At 44.5% G+C, this 21831-nt stretch overlaps 1 protein-coding gene across 1 annotated transcript in view; it reads right to left on the reverse strand.

Moving 5' to 3' along the window:
- Positions 1 to 4224: 4224 nt before the first annotated feature.
- The window catches only part of NCKAP1L (NCK associated protein 1 like), a 42226-nt gene continuing 24619 nt past the window's right edge, over positions 4225 to 21831 (reverse strand). Inside the window, exons 21-31 of the mRNA XM_045829786.1 lie at positions 20538 to 20756; positions 18938 to 19068; positions 15903 to 16000; positions 15679 to 15772; positions 15445 to 15527; positions 15073 to 15153; positions 12507 to 12600; positions 11499 to 11615; positions 10842 to 10951; positions 9548 to 9637; positions 4225 to 5637 (exon numbers count right to left, since the gene is read on the reverse strand). Of these exons, the coding sequence (XP_045685742.1) occupies positions 5506 to 5637; positions 9548 to 9637; positions 10842 to 10951; positions 11499 to 11615; positions 12507 to 12600; positions 15073 to 15153; positions 15445 to 15527; positions 15679 to 15772; positions 15903 to 16000; positions 18938 to 19068; positions 20538 to 20756 (1249 nt within the window). The 3' untranslated portion in view covers positions 4225 to 5505. The remainder of the gene's footprint in view (positions 5638 to 9547; positions 9638 to 10841; positions 10952 to 11498; positions 11616 to 12506; positions 12601 to 15072; positions 15154 to 15444; positions 15528 to 15678; positions 15773 to 15902; positions 16001 to 18937; positions 19069 to 20537; positions 20757 to 21831) is intronic.

Consider the following 21831-nt stretch of genomic DNA (forward strand, 5'->3'; position numbering starts at 1 on the left):
ACCCAGGATCCCGGGATGAGTGGCTGTGTGTGGTGCCCCGCGCGGTGGATGTGAGTGCGTGTTTACAAAGTGCAGCTCAGGCGGCTGCAGGACTTCGGTGTGGGTGTTGCGTGGGTTCTTTGGTTCTTTTGGTTCTTTTGGGTGTTGCGTTTTAAGTTTCTTTGTACGTGCGAGTGGTTTCATATATTCTGCAAGTGCCTAGCGTCCGGTGTGAGAGAAGGGTAGCCTGAGGAGTTCGCCTCTCTCTGCCTGGGGGCCTTGGCGCTCAGGCTCAGTGAAGCCACCCACCATCAGAACCCAGCCTCAGACCAGAACCTCGCACTTGCACTCCTGCCTTGGAAGGGAAAAGTTCAGGGTCTGCTCCGAGTTTCCATGGTATCCCATGCCTTTTCTCTGTTCCAGTTCCATTAGTTTGGTCTTCCTGACTGTGCCCATCACTGTGGCCTTCCCCCTGGTGTCTCTAACTTCCCTTGTGGAGGGGGAAGTTTCTCTTCAGTTCAGAGCTTTCCAGAGAGACTCCACCAGTGCAGGCAGCACCACATCTTCTTTGGTTTAATACAACTCCATAAGAGCCGGGAAATCATTACCAATATCTCAACCCCTCCTGTAGCCTTTCCAGATTATTTCTTCTTATTCTGTCTTCAGTGAAAGAAATCTAGTGGCTGAGGGCCGGGCACAAAACAGCCTAGCTGCTTAAAATATTTGTAGAATGACCTGGAATTTGAACTCAAGACTTTGTAACAGGACAAAGCCTCTTCCATCAAACTAAGTCCTACTTTGGACTCTGGGAGGAACTACCTCAGCATTCCTTAGAATTGTTCTCTTTAATGACCACCTGCTTTGACACCAGGGAAAATCCTATGTAAATAGAAAGTGGAGGTGTATTCACTAACTAATCCAGGATCCCAGAAGGTGAGTTTTAATTTTAAGAACACAGCAGGTTGGAAGGAGGCTCCCGCCTTCCCAGGCAATGAAGTAGAACAGATGTGAAGTGGCAGGGTGAAGACTCCCAACATTAAAGAGTTGCCTTCGAGGTAATGAAGTTAGGCCAGGCCTTCAGATCTGGCAGGACAGAGAATTATCAGGAGAACCATCTCCCAGAGGTACAAAGGCAGAAGGAGATGGCAGAGGCAGAGATGGAGGAACACACCAAAAAGAATACTGGGACTTCCCCTCTCTGCCCATTAACTGCAGCATATATCCCCCTTTCCTCTCCTTGCCAGGAACAGTCCCAGGCAAGTCAGAGTTGTACCTGGGACCCCCAAAATCAGACTCATACACAATCTAATTCTCAAAATTTGAGAACAATTGACTTCCTTAATGACTGAAAAAGAATGGGCTGGAAGCTACAACAGAATTGCAAATTAGGATTAGAGCTAAAGAGCTCCAATTAAAAATTAGGATTAGAGCTAAGGAGATTCCCAGAACATGCAGGTATTTCAACTAGAAGAAATGGGAAAGAGGTCATGATGTACTTCCAGAAGAATCTCTCAACATTTCGTGTGCACACAGTGGTATATCCCGCCCCTGCTCTCCCAGGCTCCCATCTCCTGACCCATTTTAAGAAAAAAATTTCATACCCCCAAAAGTTATTTGTAAAAGAAACTTTAGACTCCATCTAGCCTAACCCCCTTCATTTAACACATGGGAAAACTAAGGCCAGAAAAACTATGTGGTCCCACAGAGTAAGCAGCAAAGCCTAGGCCAAGTCTCCCAACTTTTTCTAGTGCTTTTCCACTCCGTGGCTTTCTTTCTCTTTCTCTAGTCACCAGTCTTGGTGTTCAACCTCAACATCATTGCTCTTGTTGCAATCCCATCCCATTTCTGTCTTACCCTCCTAGACAGGGTGTATCTGTTTCTTTCATAGGCTCAAAAGACCCACTATTCTTTTCTCCCTGTCTTTTCCTCCTGTCCCCTGCCCCCACTTTTCCCAGGCCCCTTTGGCCCAACCTCAGTTCTCTCCATTTCAGCTTCCAAACTGTCCCTGTCCCTTGGAGACTGTGCCTCCTCACTCCCATAACCCCACAATCCCTTTCAACAAGCTTTGGGTTTGATAGAGACCCAAAAATGACATTTTGGCACTGGTGACGGATGGATGTGATCTGCTTCCCACGGGAATGCTATTTAAAGGGGAGGCCTCGCAATCCTCTCCTCCCAAAGTGACAAGAGAAAAGCCTGCTCCTCAATCTCTCCAGAGCTGCAAACTCAGCTCAAGTTAACTTGTGACTTCCTCAACCTGCAACGTGGCCCGCTGCTCCTGCTTCCTATTCAGGTGGGAGGGAGAGTACTTGACAACTCATTGAGGTGTGGGGGCTGAGGGGGGTTCATCTTCATCTCTTTTGATGACAGGTACTTAGGAGGAGCAGGAGGCCCTGTGGGGAGGAGGACTGGAAGAAGAGTCTTCCCCCCAAACCCCGTGAGTACATTTCAGCCACGTGCCAGCAGCCTTTTCTCAAAGTGAAACTTTGTTGGAAAAGAACTGATATAGGTATGAGGACCTAAGGTTAAGGAAGTCTTGTCCCTACCTGGGACCTCCTTCTCCTAGATTAAAGCTCAAACTGCAGCTGTTCTCTTACCTCCTGGACAAAGTGCCAAAGGGTAAGACCCCCTCATCCAGGCCCCGAGCCTACTGCATTTAGAGGCTTCCCTCACCTGCCCACTGAACTGAACATCATAGTGTCTTTACTGCCCAAAGGAATGGGAGCTCCTCTGCAAGCATCTCCCCGCAGGCCTGGTAGGAGGGATAATTCCATCTCCTTGCTGCAAACAAATTAATGGAGATTGTAATGAAAACACTGCACTAATGAAAATGCTGAGGCTAGAACCTACTCTGCCTGCAAGACAAAGCAATCAAGGTCAGAATTTCTCCCTGATACTCATTCCTCAGTTCCTTTGAGGCCAGAACAAAGCAAGCTGGGGATCTGAGAGCAGAAAGCAGTTCATAGTTGATTGTGTCCTAGGCTGCAAGGGGTCTCTGACAATTTTAGGCAATTTAGGAAGCAAATTGCCTAAAGTACTGATGGACCCTGTTACCCCAAGATATTCATCTTTTGTTTCAGGTGGTTAAGGTCATCGTGTCCTTACCTTCTCCTATTTTTGCTTGTTCTAGGGTCTCTGGGTGCTGACAACTAAGTCTTGGCAGATGAAGAGGCAGTCTGTTCAGGGAGAAAGGTCTAGGACTAAATATCATTCTCAGCTCTCAGTTCTAGATGTACTGCTAAACATGTGACCTTCATTAAGTCACTTAACATCTCTGACTCTGTTTACTGGCCTGAAATAAGGAAGCCTCTTCTGGCTACCTTGCAGAAATATAAGGATGAAAGAACACTTTGATAAAGTATATGTTGTAGATAAAGGTATGTATAATTGTGTATTTATAAAAAGACATTATCACAGATGACAAAATTTTAGAATAGACTAACAGATTCGTGTTGCCAGGGGGTGGGGAAGGGAAGAGGGCTACAGGAGAGAAGTGGGTGTGGTTAGAAAAGAGCAACAAGAGGATCCCTGTGGTGTTGAAACTGTTCTGTACCTTGACCAATGGTGGTGGACACACAAACCTACACGTGATACAGCTTACAGAACTAAATACATACACACAGAGAAATGAGTGTAAGTAAAACTGGGGAAATCTGAACAGGGTCACTGAATTGTATCAATGTCAATGTCCTGGTTATAATAGTATGCTATCGTTTCTGCAAGATATTACCATGAGGGAAACTGGTAAAGATGCACGGGATCTCTCTGCATTAGTTTGTTGGATTAACTATCTCAATAAAAATTGTAATTAAAAAATAAAGTTGCTATGTCTACTCTCTATTCCCCTGCAGCAGCTTGTCTTCTGTACTCTGGGAGGCTCCTTTTAAGCATTTCCACATGTAGATGAAACAGAGGTCTCCATCTCCTCAAGATGATGATCCTGGCAGAGATATGGGTTTAAGAGTAGTTGTTTAGATACTTCTGAGCCTTCTTGTCCTCATTGATTTTGCCCTCAGTCTTGTAGGCCTGACCCTGAATCACTCCTTGGAACATGCTGTCCTTTCCATAGCAAGGGAAGACAACTTGCTGAGGCATGAAGCAGGATCCTCTGTTGCTTCTATGTTAAAGAGCAGACAATTGTTGCTGGTAAAAATTTGTGTATTGATTATGGGTGCCAAGTTTTAAAAGTATGGACTAAGCCTGGGTCTCGAGAAATAAAAATCAAACACACATACAAAATCCAAAAACAGTTATTAAATAGCTTTAATGAAGACCAGACGGTTTTGCTGAAAATCAACAATTGCTTCGTTTTATTATGGAAGTATGAACATGACCCTGACTAATCAACTAGTTAATTCTATTTGCCCATTCCAACCACTCTAAACCTGTGACATACATGATCTGTTGCTGCAGCTTCCCTGCCAGTAGGTGCACAGAAGAGATGGATGAAGGCCACTGCTTCCTGCCATGGAATTAACTAAACCCAGTTTAGTGCTATCTTGAATGCCCCAGGCTTTGTGACACTTGAAATTCTAATTAGCACAGAAAAGGGCTAAGTTGAAACAACTTGTACTCCCTCAAGTATACCCACTCTCAGGTCCCTACAGCCTAATGAGGTCTATGAAATTTAAGATCTACAAGAGAAATCCCTGCCTGGAGCAAGAGCTGCACCCAGGATGACAAGGGGGTTGGGGTTAAATTAGTCCTTCCAGATAGAAGGAGGAGTACCTCAAATGGTCCAGGAAGGAAACCACATGACTCTGCTCTAATTATTTGTCTTGTGACCTTGTGACCCTCTGCTCTGGATTCTGCTGATGTCAGAGAAAAGGCAGGAGGGGTGAAAGTTAAACAGATGAGAGAACTTACTTGTTACCCCCAAGGTGGTGGGGCAGGTGAAACGGTTTGGGGCAGTGAAAATCTCTCAAGAGTACTTTCTCATTACCCCTATAGACAATATAGCTGGAGGCAGAGGAAGAGACCTATGACTCCTAAAAGTGCTCCCACAAAGAAAAGAAAAGGGGTCCTTTGCTACGACTTTGCAGTAGGAGCAGGCTGAATGTTTGCTGAATACATTTGGGAAAAAAGAAGAGAGGAGATAATTGTCCTAATAAATGTGCAGGAGACAATAGCAGCTCCAATGGGAGGATTATAAGCTCATTATGGTTTAATATGATGATTGATCATCTCTGCCCGCCAGCATTATCCTAGAATAGTGATGAAGGTCGGAGAGGTCCATGCCAGTCGGAGCTCAAGCTCTAGTCACAGGAGATAGGAAACATATTTGTACATCACTTGTTTTTTTTTTGTTATAAAAATTCAGACTTGGCCCCAGGCCCCCAACTTTTCCTATCAACTGTCCTCCATCCCCCTAGCCTGCCTCAGTTCTCTATGATTTCTCAGTCCTGGACTGTTTGTCCATATGCCTGTTCCTCTGCTCTGGCCCTAGACCCCACCCCATTCACACCCCTTAAGAAAATGACCACAGCTTCCAGGATGGCATGAGTTTAGGCAGTCCCAAAGGGCCCTTCAGTGGGTACTGGCCAGCACTCGGTTCAGGTGGAAGGCCCGAGATACCTCCCGATAGGCATTTCGAAGCAGGACATAAGGGAAACAGGACTCCAACATGTCTAGGGTCAGGAAGGAGGACTCCTCCACCATCTGGAAGAAACAGGCCAAGAGATGAGCTCCTCAGGTAGGGCATACCTCCACAACACAATGATCCTCCTCATTCAGTCTCCTGGGCCCTCTGAGGCCCTCAGAGTTACAAGTAAACAGGGTTCCTAATCACACTCCCCTTCCTCCCCAACTTGGTTTATCTCTAGGAAAGCAATGTGGCTTCCTCGCCTCCCTTATAATGGCCTCTGTCCCCCTCCTCAGGGTTATATGAAGGGCTCAGAAGTGGAAGGAAGGAAAGAATCACTTCCCTCATGGCAGACAAACTCCCATTCTCTCCCACTCTGGATGCTAAAGCATATGTGGGTGGGCAGCACAGATGCAGGTAAGAATGAATAAAGTGATAATGACAAAGCTTGGCAGAGAAAGAAACCATTGCCACTGCAGGCTGAGAAAGAGAGGCCTGGAATCCACATGGGTCCCCTTGTGCTGGGCCTCAACGTCCTCCCTCCCTCAGCACAGTGCTTGTGGAACAGTAAGGATGCTGAATAAAGGAGCAGGCATGATTAATTAGTTTAATTAGAAGCCCGTGCACTGTGGTAATCCCAGCAGCCCCACAGCCCAGCGGAAAGATAGATCAAGATGCCTGGATAAGACTGGATAGGGGGCATATTAGCAAAGAGCAATGCAACCTAGCATGAGGCTGCAGGGTCCCCGTCTCTGAGGAAGGAACAGGGTGTATTTCCTTCAGTACCCCTCTCATTAAGAGGTTTGGGACTAAAAGACACACTCTGGAGAGAAGTGTCCCATATCCTCTGGCAATCCACACAGATGGGCCCTCCCCAATATGTCTGGTGTTTCAAGCCCTGAAATTCACTCAGAAAAGAGAACCTACCCTATCTACTCTAACATGTTTCTCTCTCTGAAGTCCTTTTGGGTTTTAAAATTTGTAACATTCAGCTGTTCTCAAACACATGCACACACAATACACACAGCAGTGCCAGAAGAGCAGATACTTCAGGCTGAAGGGAAAGAAATCTGCCCTTAAAACTGTAGCTCTGATCTTAGGTTGGATAATGGAAAGAATTTTTTGTGCTAGGCAAGACTTTCAAACCTTAAGCCAGGACAGAGATAAGATCTCTTTCTTGGGATACCGCCCTCAGGTATAGGGGAATGAGTGACAGCTTTAAGAAAGGTTCACAGGCCCAAGACTTCCTATTCTTTGCATCATTAAGCACAGAAAATAACACAGCTCCTAACTGGAAGAGATTCTTAGTAGTGGAAACAGCCCTAGAGTAAAGGCCAAATCTGCCTGCATATTTTGGGGGAGACCTTGAATGTCATCTTTTCCTCCCTGTCTTCCGTTTCCTCACCTATGAATTGTAAGGACTGGACTAATTCCCAGGACCTGGCCTTATTCCGACATATAAGATTCCACGATTCTTTCCCCTGTGGAATGGAGGGAACCAGCTGGTAATACTGGGGTGGACACATTGCCCAGCCTTGACAGCCAAGACAGAAAGACCGCAGGGACAAAAGTGCCTGACTAGGATTTGGGGCTATATGAGTAGCCTCTTAGAATACAGCTCTTTCCCCTTCGGTCATTTCCAATTTCTCTGTGGAAACATTTGCATTTAAATTGCTTTGCAGCAGCTAGTCCCTCTGTCACTCCCTCCAATAAAAACTGCCTGGTCCTAGCTCTGCTCCAGCCACTCTGCAGGCCTCACTGCAGTGCCACAAGGGGCAGACACCTCCTCACACTTTGAGGTTAGTAGGAGAGTGGGGAGCAAAGCAGAAGGAGGAGGCTGGGCAATACAGAAATACCTCTGACCTTTCAGAGGTGAAAACTGCCCAAAGAAATGAAGAGGCAAGCTTAACTCCAGACACTAAAATGAACAGGAGGGAGAGAGAACTACTAACATTTCTTAAGCATCTGTTATATAGTAAGCATTTGCACATATCTTATCTCATGAATCCTAACCACTCTATCATAAGCATTGTTGTCCATTGTTATGGATAAACAATCAAAGTCTCACAAAGGTTAATTAACTTGCCCAAGCTCATGATGCTCCAAAAATTGTGCTCTCTAGCACACCACTGGCCTTCGCCCTCATTTGCCTCCTCTGCCCTCTTACCCCTCACCACACACACCCTCCACCCGTACCCTCATGTCCTCTCTCTTCTCTATCATAACCCTTAATCAGCCCAACCTAGCCTTTTTTCTAGCAAGAGAAACTGAGACACAGATCCCACTCAGTGCCTGTGTATTTAAAGGAAACCAGGGGCACTCCCGGGTACGCCTTCCCCTAACATTTGTGGTCCTGAGCCAAGAGTCCCAATGGAAGCCCACATACCATATGACAAAATAAATCAAATAAACTATTATATTTTATATTTCAACCTTCACGATATACTTTCATAATGTTAAGGAAGGCCACGTTTGAATTAAGAATCCTTAGACTCCTCAGAGATCTGCACCTGAACAGGGGAGAAGGAACCAGCCCCAGTTTGAAGGGTTTTGTATGCACATATAGACTTCTGTCTGCACAGCTAAGCTTTAGCCATACACTCCTTAGGTGCTAGAGGCACCAGCAGCAGTCTGCCTCAGTAGGACGGACTTAGGGAAGGAGCTCCGCACAAGCCCCAAAAGTGGGCTGGAGCTGCTTAACAAAGAATTCTCAAGTCCCAGAAATCTTTAGTGTGGACTTCGAGGCAGAACACAGCCTCCAGGTGGGCATATCCTCTCCCTCTGGTCTGAGGGGGGCCTCTTAAGCACAAGGCCCAGGGCAGGAGCCCCTCCTGTTCATATCTAAGTACTGTAGTAACCTAGAGAATCAGACTTTTAGAGCAAAACAGTGAGTAAGTATGTTGAGGAGAGAAAACAGGGTCATGAGAAAAAGTTTTTTTTTAAATAACTGAGTCAGAGTTACCAGAACTTTCTGCCAAAGTAGGGGAAAGCCCACAGCTTGGGAAGAAAGGAGATGAGAGAGCAGGAGCTGCCTGACGCATGGTTCACCTGGCTCCTTGCCTTACAGCTTTTCATCTAAAATCTCTTCCACCTCTGCCCTGGCTGGTGTTGCTCAGTGGATTGAGCACCAGCCTACCAACCGAAGAAAGGTCATTGGTTTGATTCCCAGTCAGAGAACATGCCTGGAATGGGGGCCAGGTGCCCATTTGGGGACCTGTGAGAGACAACCAATTCAATGTATCCCTCACACATTGATGTTTCTCTCCCTCTCTTTCTCCCTCCCTTCCCCTCTCTCTAAAAGTAAATAAATAAAACCTTTAAAAAATAAACATAAAATCCCTTCCTGCTCTGAGCCCTCCTGCCCACTCCCCCAAGCTCTGTGCTATTCAGCACCCTCTTCATAGTACTCTTAAGGACAAGAAATACAGTCCTGAGGAAGTGGTCACATAAAACCAAACATGTGCTGAACAGATAGTTATGGATGAGGCACACAGCTGTCCTGCCAGTTCAGACTCGAGAATATTGCAGGAAAAGGGACCCAGTCCACTAAGGGCCAGGTTTAGCCCTCTCCTGCAGAGAAGCTCTTAAAAACTCTACCTTGAGATTACAGGACAAGTCTTGAATGTTAACCAGATTATGAAGACTAGACCCAGAGAGCCAGGCAGAAATAAGTTCTTAGTTAATACTTTTGAATGATGACAATACCATGGACCAAAAGACCTTAAAGAGAGTCTCTGTGCCCTGCATGGGTGGTTCAGTTGGTTGAGGCATTGTCTCATACACCAAAAGTTTGCAGGTTTGATCCCCAGTAAGGATGAATATGAGAGGCAACCAGATGACATTTTTCTCTTACATTGATGTCTCTTCCCCTCTCTCCCTTCTCCTGACTCAATAAACATCCCCTTGGGTGAAGATTAAAAAAATGGGGGAATCTCCCTCTGGCTCTTCCTCTCTCTTTTCCCATAGCAAATTAAATAAGATACATACCAAGCGCATGAGCAGAGAAATGGATTCCCGATTTCTGGTTTTAATCCTGTCAGTCTCCTGGCCCAGATGTAGGAGGCTGACAGAAGCCACCTGTAAGGGAAGAGTTGGTAAGGGAAGCAATTTTTACAGAGGTCAGAGTAGGACAGCCTCAGGCTACAGGACGTTAAAAGATCAAGGAGGAAAGTTAAAAAGGGCTGGGATGTTTCTGGAAACTCAAGTGGAAAAAGTGGCAAATTCCTTAGGTTTCAGAGATGCAAGTTGCCCGTAAACCAGCCAGTTTGGACAACAGGAGGTTGCCTGGGGTGCTGGGGGAGAGGTTGCAAGGAAAGAACCTAGAACAAAAGCAGGTAGTATTGCAAACCAGGAGGTTAATCTCTTTCCCTAGGCAGCATGCAAGCACCACACTTCACCAGGCTGTTTACAGCTGACTCCCTACCCAATGAGAGACAGAGCTGGGCCTCTGATTCAGGCACAGTGCTCTTGGTATCTTCCTCCTTTTTTTTCTTATTTTTTTTTCAAACAATTTGGACATAGCCTACAGTAGAATTAGCTGCTTGGTTGTAGGTACCAGTCCCTAGAAATCTAGACCAGTGGTTCTCAAAGTGACATCCCAGGATGAGCAACATCAACATAACCTGGGAACTTGGAAATGAGAATTTTCCAGCCTAGCCTCTAATCTTTTGATTCAGAAATTCTCTAGGTGGTTCTGATTTGTGCTAAAATTTGAGAATTTGAAAAACATTTGGCTTTTTGACAGTATTGCAGTTGGAAAGAGCCTTATGGATTATAAAACTCAGTGTCCCTCCAACTTTATTGTGCTTTAGCTCTCCTGGAGTTCTGATTAAAAACAGAGGCCTGGACTCACCCTAGGATATTCTAATTCAGTAGAACTGGTATAGGATTGGGAATGTGTATTTGAACAAGCTCCTTGGAATTCTAATACACACCAAGATAGTGAATGATGCATTTGGTTTAACTGCCCTATTTAATAAAAGGAAAGACTGAGGCCCTAAAAGTTTGGTTCTTCAGAGGTCATACAAATTCCTAGTAGCAGATCCAGAACTAGAACTCAGATTTTCTGACTCAGTCCAATGCTCTTTCCAAGTATTTGGGCAGAGGCTGAAATATTAGCTGTTAGAGAATTTAGAAGAAACTGTCTTTCACAAAGTGGCCCCTCATTACTTACTTAACAAATTATACAGCCTGCTCAACAATGACTGTCTATTGATTTAAGCCAAACCATTTCTCACCAGACTTTGCAGCCTTCCATTTCTTATCACCTAGACCCACTCACCACCAGAAATTCCTTAAGGTGAGTCTCAATGTTCTTGTTATAGAGTGTGAAGAGGGCAGCAGACACCTGGATGATGGCTTTGGTCAAGCAGTGTATATTGTTGTTGTAACCTAGGTTATTATTGACAGGGAAAGAAAGGGAGAGAAACAAAAAGAAATATCCAAGTGAGTCACTCCAGCCCTGACCAGCATAGTTCAGTTGGTTGAGCATCATCCTGCAAAGCAAATGGTCACTGGTTCAATTCCCAGTCAGGGCACATGCCTGGGTTGCAGGCCAGTGTGCAAGAGGCGACCAGTTGATGTTCCTCTCCCCCTCTTTCTCCCTCCATACCCCTCTCTCTAAAAATAAATACATAAAATATATTTTTTAAAAGAGTGAATCACTCCAGGCTGGTCCCAACTGGGAAGTTTTCGTTTTTCAGTCTGGACCATCCCTATTTAACAACTACAGGAGGCATTTGGGGATTTGAAGAAAGTATTCCTATGAAATTTCAGTGGAATTGAATTTTATGGATAGCCTTCTCAAGTGCTTTTTGAGAACTTTACACCTGAGTCAGAAGTCTCTACTTTCCAGGTAGGCAACTGTCTCTACCTCATCTCCTTAACCCAGGACAATAACCTAAATAGCACTGGTTCCTCGGACCTACTCCTTACTTACCATCCTTCTCAATGCTATAGAAGGAAGAAGGATCTGAGGCAAGGAGTGGGAGGGAAACTGCAAGAAAGATCAAGAGCAGGCAGGCCACCTTATATTCTTCCTCAGGGGATGACATATCTGGTAAGAAGGAAAAGAGAAGTAAGGTTAGCCCACAGGAATCATCCTCTGCAAGGGTCCTATTTCACAGAATTACTGAGGAACATATGAAAAAATATCTATGAATACACTCTATAAAGCACTGTAGGCAAGTCATTATTGCTGAAGGGGACAGGACTAGCCTACACTTACAGTGAGGGGCCTGAGTCCTTGGAGGCCTCCTCTGGTGACTGAGCAGAGCTCTTAGCACAGGACTCTGCTGACAAGCAATCTGAGGACACTGTCACCTGTGATGGGGTGGAGAGGCAGGGAGGAAAGGGTCTCACCAAAACCAAGAGAGAAGAAGGAAGGCCAGCCTGGCAATTTTGAAAGGGCTTAATGCCAGCCCCTTGGTTCCATCCTATTCTGAGTGTGTATAAGTATGAACATGCTAATCAGAGGAAATGCGTAATGGAAAATATGAGAGAAGTGTGAGACCTGGGGGAAAAGTGAATAATGTCACGGTGATTACATAGGAGGGGAAAGCACTAAATGACTCTGGGGAACTCAGATGCTATACCACACAGCTGAGCATGAAATCTTATACTACTGTGTATTATTCTCTCATTTGCATTCATCTTACTTCCCCAACCAAATTGTAAATTCCTTTGAGCACTTGCTGAGCAACAGACTCTCACTTAATACTTTTTAGCTGATTGGCAGGTCAACTGATTGGATTCTGACTAGAAATCTAAATTTCCTGTGTAAGAATTTATATTTTGTGGGGGTTAGGGACCACACTTTAAGTCTTTCCTTAGTCCCCAGCTTAAAGCTTCTGAATTTACACCCTCAAACAAAAGTCTTCTTTGACTTTGGCATTTTCCACCCAGAAATATGGCCCAAGCCCTCCTCTCCTCCTTTCCCCAATTTTACCAGCTTTCAGATTAGCAATAGCAGCCACCAGGGCTGGGTCAATGTCACAGCCCACTCCTGCAGCAGATGCCAGCTCAAAGATACTCAGGGTCACCTGGTAGAGAAAAAACCAACATTCTGGAGATGATTCCCAGGACAGAAGTACTTTGCAAAGGTTATAGGACATCAGGATTCCTAGATCACAGATTTTAAACTTTTGGTGTACTACCACATTTTCTAGGTATTCCTTTCATAGCTATCACTTATCTACAGGGGAAAAAAATGAAATGCTTTAGTTTGGCCTTCCCATACACCATAGTACAAATTTACTTTCTCATCCTTATTTCCCCAAACACTTCTTACAGTCAATGCAGCCAGGGTAATTTATTCACTCTTCAAATTACAATTTGTTTGCTTATTTCCATACTTTGGTTCATGGGCTTCCCTCTTCTAGAGTGTCTTTTCCTCTCCTCTACTAAATTGAGGCAAAACCCATTCCTTGAGGCTTAACTCAAATCTCATATTCTCTGTGAAGCCTGGAGGATGTCAGCCCAAACCCCTGTCTCCCTCCTTAAATTAGTACCACAGACTTAGCACTGGTCACATACAGCACCTGGTAATTTCAGTTATCTTTTCAGACAGGAGGTGAGACATATATGGCTTACCTCACCAACTAGATTATAATAATAATTTTTAAAAAACTCACGGCATGGAGAAGAGAGAAAAAGGCTTTAGAATGAGGAGATCTGGGTTCAAATTCTAACACTACCAATTACTAAATGTGTGACCTTCACTAAAATTTAAGTAACCTTTTCATGCCTCGGTGTTCTCATCTGTAAAACTGGGATAATAGTACTTACCTCACAGAATTGTTGTGAAGATTAAATTAGACTACACGTATAAAGCATCTAGCCTAGGGACTAATGGAGTAACTATATACATGACAAATATACATGAATTTCTTTCCCTCTGCCTTTATCTCAAAAGCTAGGAACTTTGCTTTTCTTTTTATCCTCTCTAGTGGTTAACACAATGCTAAGCACATAGAAGGCACTTGATTAATATTTACTGATTGATACCTGAATCCCTCATTGTTCTTAGAATCAGGTTCCCAGGATGTAGCCCCCAAACCCCCTACTCTAACATCAAGTACTTATCCCCATTTTGAGGTTAAAAAGGACCTTTAAAATATTCTGAGAGAACACAGATAATTGCTTCAATAGTAAACAATTAAGCATTGTATGCAAAGACCCCACAAACATAAAAATATACACACAATTTGCTTATACACTCCACACAGAAGCCAAACCTTAGCCACATTCTGCTTTGTCCTTTGTTTAAATTCCCTACTAACTAGATGACCCTGCTCATAGCAATCATAGCCTAGGAGATCAGGGACCTGGTCCAGGACATGTGGTTTTCTGGATGAAGAAAGGGATGATTGAAGGAGTCTTATTTTTCTCTTCTCCTAATCTTTTTACCCTTCTGAGGCAGTAACAGAATCTCTGATGGACAGGTCATCCCCCTCTCCACCTCTACTTGCTTATTTTCAAAAGCAGGCAGAGCCTAAAGCTCAGGGCTGTCTAGGAGATATCAGCTAGACAAGCTCATGACAGGCTAGGGCATTCGACCTCAACATCAGCAGCTTCCAGAATTCCAGGCTCACCGTAAAATTGTAAAATCAAGGGCCAGTCAAAAGGGGCAGCCATCCAGTGAAACATCACCCACTCATGGCCCTCATGACCGTTTGACCCTCATCTGATTTTACACAGACAGAGGGAGATAGTTCCCAGCTCTTTTGATCCAGATGTAAAGATGTGTTTCTTAACATCTAACTTTAACATTCTTCCTGCTAACCAGTTTCCTCTTATCACAAGCCTCCCTTCATTAAAACAATCAACAAGAGATTTAGCCTGTGCATTTAAACGCCCTTGTTCTCAACCTTCAGCTGTATTTCCTGCATAACGTATTTGTTTGTTCCAGATGATTCAAAAGACAAGATAATGTGAGGTAAGAGAGAAGAAGGGGAAGGGATGTTTAACTTGGCGAGACTACAGAAGCCCCTCTTTCTTTCACCATCTCTGTAGTGAATGGGACCTGAGGCAGGTGACACAGAGGAATCAGGTGTCAGAACTAGGGGAAAGAAAAGGCCAGAAAAGGAAATGAAACTGACAGCAGGCAGGGTGCGTGGGAATAGAAGGAATAAATCTTTTTGCAAGAAGTACTTAAGCTCCTGACTAAAGAGAGAACTTGTGTGTACATATTAAGTGAAAACTTACAGATACTGTCCTAGACAGAGCTTACACCTCTCCTTCCTGTAATGTTGCCCTAGCCCAGCCAGGCTCTCCCAGGCTCCCACTCTTCTCCATCCCTCCATGTCTCCCCAGCTCTGCCCTCTCCCTCCAGGAATATTTGTCTGACCAATGCCCCTCTCTCTCTTTATAAAATCTCCCCCAGTGTTTTCCTATTCTAATCCTGGCTCTTCTCCCTATAGTATTCTTCAGAGCCCTCTCTCCCTTACAAGATCCTAGCTACATCCTTTTTCAACAACAAATCTAATTGGACTCCACTTTGTACTCCCCTTTACCTTGATGTCTGTGTCTGGAGTGACGAACTCCTTCAAGCACTCGATGGGACCCATAAGAAATGGGCAGTGGGAGGAGAAAACCTAGACGAAAGAGAAAATAAATTAATCCACAGAACAGTTGGCCAATGCCTTCAAAAAAGGTGAAAACAAACCAAAACGAGGGCCTCAGCTTAAATAAGAACACTAGCTTAAATAAACCCCCCTCCCCTCACGCACCTAGGTTCCCTCAGTTCATCGGCCCCCAGAGGTATTCTAGGACCCCTACCAAATTAAGCTTTCTCCTCATCACCAACCCTTTCCACAACTCCTCATACAAGCCATACCCACAGAGGTATCTATGATTCTGTGGCAGCCCTCTCTCCCCCTACTCACCTCCCTAAGTCCCTCTTGTGCCGTGGCCCTAAAACTGAGGATAACTCCGATGATGGTCATGCGCTTCAGCACATTGTCAGCCCCTGAGGAGAAAGAAGAGTGTTGGAGAAGAGAACATAGGAGAAAAGTGGTGTTGCTGCTTCTTCAGACCCAGCCTAGCCCCAGATCCCCCCAAACCCTACCATCCATAGTGCTTCTCCCATAGTTCCTTCTCCCTTTAGGGGAGATGCTCACCTGTCAGCTGGGGCAGCAGAGAAGCCATCAAGTCTGCCTTGCTGAAGTTAGATCGGATCTGAACAAGCACATCCATGTTCTCCACCACCAACTTCTGCAGCCAGGACACAGAAACATTCAGCAGGAAAAGACGAGCCCCATGGTACATCTTCTCCCCAGCCTGCTACTCCTAACCCTCTTCCCCTGAGGCTAAACTTTTCACCCAGGGCTTGCTTCCACAGTACCTTCAGCTCCACAATCTGAGAGGTCACATGCCACATCAGGTTTTCACTCAGGAACTTCATACCGTAGGGGCCCAAGAGTTCAGCCAAGGCTCGCATCTCTGGAATAGAGTTACAGAGATCCCAGCTGAGATTCAGAGGATACTGGAGCATTTGCATAACAGCTATAGGGTAATTTGAACATTTAAGATGTTTTTCAGCAAGGAAAGGAAGTGGGAAGTTGAGGAGCAAAAGTGTCCTAATATCCTGCATTCAGGTGATAGGTCTGGCCTGCCCATGGGACAATTTACCTTCTCCCCACTGCTACTCGCACCAAGACTTACCACAAATGATAACTATTTACATTCTTATAAGAGTCTACACTTTCCCAATTCCCTTTATGTGGTAGCTGGGTTTCACTCTTGCTGGACCAGCTGTTGTAGCTTTCCTAGATATAAGACCTTGAACAAATCACTGACCCTCTCTGAGCTTTAGTTTGCTTTTCTATAAAATGAAGAAATAAATATCTGCCCTGAATACCTCATAGAGTTGACATGAGAATAAACAAGATACATTTTAAAAACCTTAGAACACTATAAAATGTATACATAAATAAGGGATTCATATGTAATTTAACAGACAAGAGTGGGTTAAGTGCTTGTTTAAAATCACTTAACCAAGTCAAGAGCTGGTACCAGAAACCTAGCACAATGCCCTACTGCCCCTTCCTGTGTCCCAGTGGATACCACAACTAGTTCCTTATCTGGCTTTTTCTATATTCCTCCCTCAACTTCTCTCACTTAACACCTCACTGTCCAAGTTTTCCTCTCCTTAAGCTACCTTTTCTTTTTTCATAATCAACATACATCCCCAGAGTTCCGATTGTTTTTTCCTCTAAATTCTTCTTTCCTCTAGTCTGCCCCAGTGCTTCATCCTCCCTACCCAGCCTGCTTCTGGCCTTTTGTGAATCAAATAAAGCTGCTTAGGGAGATCCCGTGTTCAAAACACCAGTGATAAGTTCAGACAGGGAGGAGCTCTAGCTATCATCTTTGGGTATGAGCTATCCCAGAAAGAAAAGCATAAAATACTAGAAGTAACAACAAGAAACCAGTAGAAAAAAGGTGAGTTTTATATAGTTAATGGAAGTCCAGAGGGAAGAGAAAACCAAAGCTCCATGCTCCAGTCTTTGAAAGCAAGGCCGGTTGACCTATACCTCCACGAATGGCTGAGGATGGGAACTGGTCACAGCAGCTGACACAGAGCCTTGTCCAGAGCAAGTACATTTTTAGAGTCACCTATTTACAGTAGGAAGATTAAGCTGACAACTGGAAAAGGATTTCCTAACCAGTCAATTTAGATAATGCCAAAATGGCTAACAAAGGGGAAAAGGGGCTGAATTTCCTTCTCTGAAGCAGATGGACAGGAGACGCACTGATCTGTCAGACCTCCTTACTCTAGTCTTCTCTACTCCAGGCTAGTAATCCTAGGGCTTCCTCCTCTTTCCATCTATCTATTTTTGGAGTAGTATTGTCCCATTACCATGGTAACCCAGGGAAATTGGGGTGGGGGTGGTAGAAGGGGGAATCAGCATTACCTCCTGCTGCTTGTCAGTTGTCACCAAGACCTAAAGCTGATTTTAGATGCTGCCTACAGTTTGTGGGTGGATTGATGAGAAGGGGACATCTGAAGCCTCCAGCAGATAAAGAGTAGGGTCAGCTTACTGATGGAGTGAGAAATAGCACAGGAAGAAGACAGAGCTGGAAAACAGAACTGCGTACTCTGACTTTTGAAACACCTCCAGGAAAGGGGAAAAATGGAGAGGGCAGGCCACTAAAACATCTCCTACCTGTCCCAGACACCATGTAGGAGCCATGGTTTATATGGAGGTGACAGGAAGGAGGAAGCAGTAGGAGAGTTCATCAATCAAGTCAGTCAGTAAAACAAATCTATGAAAAAGGATCTGTATGGCTTAAAGCTCTCTTTTAAAAAAGAATGACTTCCTGCCCTGGCTGGTGTGACTCAGTGGATGGAGCACCGGCCTGCGAACCAAAAGGTCACCGCTTCAATTCCCAGTCAGGGCTCATGCCTAGGTTGTGAGCCAGGTGCCCAGTAAGGGGCACGTGAGAGGCAACCACACATTGATGTTTCTCTCCCTCTCTTTCTCCGTCACTTCCCTTCTTTCTAAAAATAAATAAATAAAATCTTTTAAAAAAATAAAAAAGAGAATAACTTCCCAATTCAGTTACTACACACTTATTACCTGACCCTCCTTAAAACAAGAAAGCACTTCTGTATACTGGAAAGCAACACTACATAGTGATTAAGTACCTGGGTTCTGAAATTTGACTGCCTTGAGTTGAAATCCCAGTTTTACCATTTACGAATGTGTGACTTCAGGCAAGCTCCTTAAACTCTCTGTGTCCCATGTCCTCATGTGTAAAATGGGGGTGATAAGAGTATCTGAAGGCTCTTGTGAGGATTAAATGAGTTTATACATGAGAACATTGATAACTTAGCCCACAATAATTGCCATCCATTTTTTTCATCATCATTATTAAACAGCAGTAATCTAAGCACTGGTTAAGGCTCTAAAATGTATCCCTAAGAAAGAAGATACCATAACATCAGACCAGAGTTTAATAGTTCCAAGCATGAGAATGTTCCCCTTACATTTATCTTTTACCCTTCATCATATGTCCTACTGTTTTATTCTTGGTAGAGATGGAAAGTAACCATTTAGCAACCTTTGAACAATAGATCCTTTCAGGGACTTGAGTGCTCCTGCCCAACTCCTAACACCCCTCATTTTCCCTCTCCACCTTCAATCCTCAGGCCACTCCTCAATTCTGAGTCTTGCTTAGAATCTTTCCCTCCCTCCCTCTCGCTCTCTTTCTTTCTTTTTCTTTCTTTTGTCCCTAAAGTGGAATCTAGCAGAGATGCTAAGGATAGTGTAATGAGCTTCTGGGAAGGTAAGAGAATTTAGATGGGGTCCATAGGCTGACACTGTATCAAAGGGAAGGACTCAGCTCCTGGGTGAGGAGACCAGGCCCTGGGCTCACCAGAGATGTCAGAGAACTCCTCTGCACTGAAGGGTTGCTCCTCCTCTCTGGGAAGGCTGACGAAGGCCTGCATGGCTGGGGAGAAGATGATGGTCCCACTGCTCGCCTGTCTAAGCAGACTTTCTAGGTACCTACAGAGTTGGCCAAGAAAGCACAGAAAATTAGTGTTCAGTCCCTTCTCCCTATCCTTGCTTCCTACCATTACCACTGGGCCCAGAAAGAGAAACCCCACCAAAGGCTGGGGTGGGGAGAAGAAACTCAAAGAAGATGGTAAAACACCCTAATTAACACTCCAAACATTGGCTCAAAAAGACCTGGCAGTAATATAATTCCACTTTGCCTCTAATCTTCAGGGCTGTCAAATGTAATGGTGTACACTCCCCTCCTCCAGCCCCTTTTCTTTTCCACCTACTGCTCTTGGCTTTTCTCTGCCAGGTAAGACAAGCCCAAGGTGACAAGAAAAAAGTTCCTACTGATTGGGCCTCTCTGAAATATACTTAGCCTTAACCTTTCCAATAAGAACATTGGACGGAAGACCTAGAATCTTGGAAGTGGGTCTCAAGTCAAAATTCTTGGACAGGGAGAAGCCCCAGGAACACTAGCTATCCAGTCTCCAAATATTCCCTTCTGACCTCTGGGCAAGCTGAGAAGCCCTCCAGCCAGTGTCAGCAGAAGAGGCCTTGGCCAAAGCATGCCATTCACCCAGGCACTAAGTCTGGGCTTAGATTTTACAGAAGTCTCCAGCTAACCACTAAAGGTGATTTTTTTTTCTTTTAATTTGAGCTAGTTGTTCAAAAGTTTGAAACTGAGAGATGTTACATTAAAACTAAGGATTTAGTAGGGCAGCGAGCCAGAGGAGCTAAGTGACAGCTGCCCCTTTAAAGAGGCATGCCCTCCCCTACTACCCAAAGTTCCCATCTAGCCCACAATACCCCAGGTCCCTTACCTCTCAGGTCCCTGTTGGTATTTGTATTTGCAAACTTTGTCTTTCCCCCTACCCAGGGGGTTATGTGCAGCCTGTTTCCTGCTGAGCTGATACTGGATTAAGAGTGCCACCCAGTGGCTTGGGGAAGTAGAAATCAGGCTCTTTTCCATCCTTAAATTTTAAAAGAAATACTGCTCCTACTTCCTCTGGTTTGGCAGAGGAGGCCCACATCCTATTAAAAATAATCTGCTAGAGAAATGGTCATGTCTGGGGTTGAAGAGATATCATGTCTGGTGTTCCAGACAGATAATGTTAAAATGGTTTTTGGAGGAAGAAGCTGGGTGAAAAGAGAAAGAAGGGAACTTCAAAAAGTGGAAGAGAGATAATTTGAAATTAAAATAGAACCCAGAAAAGGAAAGTTGAGAACTAGAACTTAAGAGGAAAAATGTCACACTGCTACAGAGTAGGTCAGTGGATGTTACAAGGAAGATTAGAAAGAAACCTCAAGGTGGACAGAAGGTGCCCCAGCTTATTGCTCCAGTCCTCAGGCAGAAACAAGCCTTCATTTGAGGGACTGTAACCCAGGGAGCTAAAATGCCTGGACCCAAATCCTGCTGTGTTGAGGGAAAAATGCAAACAAAGCGGTAAGGCAGACTGAAGATAAACAACACTGACCAATTTGTGTAGAGAGTGGTGATCGTCTGGTCCCCACTTGAGTCCAGTGGCTGTGTCTGTTGCAGAAGGGCACTGCGAATGACCCTGGAAACATCTGCACCCAAAAACTGGGCCAGGGACTGTATGAAACTGATGTATGCTTTGACTCCAGCCAATAGCTCAGAAGGCCTTGCAATCTCCTGGGTCGTGGCATTGTAGCCAGCCAGCCACACAATGGCTCTGGGTGACAAAAATCATAATTAAAAACCATAATGATAAACATAGTCACAGTTACCACATTTACACTGTGTTCCAGATGCTGTGCTATGATTTTATTGCATGCATTATATCATTTAAACCTCACAGCAACCCAAAAACATAGGTACAATTATTCCCATTTTACAGATGAAGAAACAGAGATACAGAGAGAGTAAGTCACTTATTTTCTGTGAAGACCACACATCTGGCAATTGGCAAAGCTGGGACTTGGATCCCATAACATTGGATTCTAACCACTGTGCTCTTCTGCCTACTCTGGAGAAATTAGGTCAAGTGGTAAAAGACCTGGGCTCCTGAATATCATCTAATTCTACCTGAGGGCTCATACCACCTGCATTCTCAGGACCAGTATTTTGTCTTTTCTCCTTGGAAAGAATTAGTTCCAACCACAGTCAGAAATAGGAAACCACACCTAGAAACCTTTGGAAGTGCAGTGCAATCCCTGGAGGCCAGGGGATGCGGGGCGCTGGAGGAGGAGCACACTTGCCTGGCATGCAACTGTAGCCAACCCTAAAGTAGGTGGGAGGACTCTCCACACTGTATAGCAGATCCTCGAACAACATCTTTCTCTTAATGTTGATCTTTTCATTTAACATTGATGTGATGTCATAGGAACTTAACTCCTTTTTTATACGGTAAAATTGGTTTTCTTATATGTTGTTTCACTTGAAGTCACAGAACCTATCAACTATGCTAAGTAAGGACTTACTGTATTATTTTGGAGGCACACAGAAACACTCATTCCCACTGCACCCCCATCTCCTTCCAAAATATCTTCCCAGTGAGGCTTTTTTCCTTGTTGAAAGGTAATGGAAAGGGAAACATCCCATTTTGCCAAAGCCTACATCAGTCATTTGCACCTCAATAGGAATGAATTAATTAGATTCTTCCTAAAGCCACAGATGTTTGGGGAGCTTTTTGGTTTTGTTTTGGGCAAAATGTTTATGGCAGGGGAGCTGAAGGGAACAGAAGGGCCTGTTCCCCAGAGGACAAGGAAAAGAGAAGAGAAACCACTTGAGGGAAAATAATACAAAAG

This window comes from Phyllostomus hastatus, unplaced genomic scaffold (genome assembly GCF_019186645.2).
Source record: "Phyllostomus hastatus isolate PE091 unplaced genomic scaffold, TTU_PhHast_1.1 phas_scaffold_93, whole genome shotgun sequence".
NCBI classification, from domain to species: Eukaryota; Metazoa; Chordata; class Mammalia; order Chiroptera; family Phyllostomidae; genus Phyllostomus; species Phyllostomus hastatus.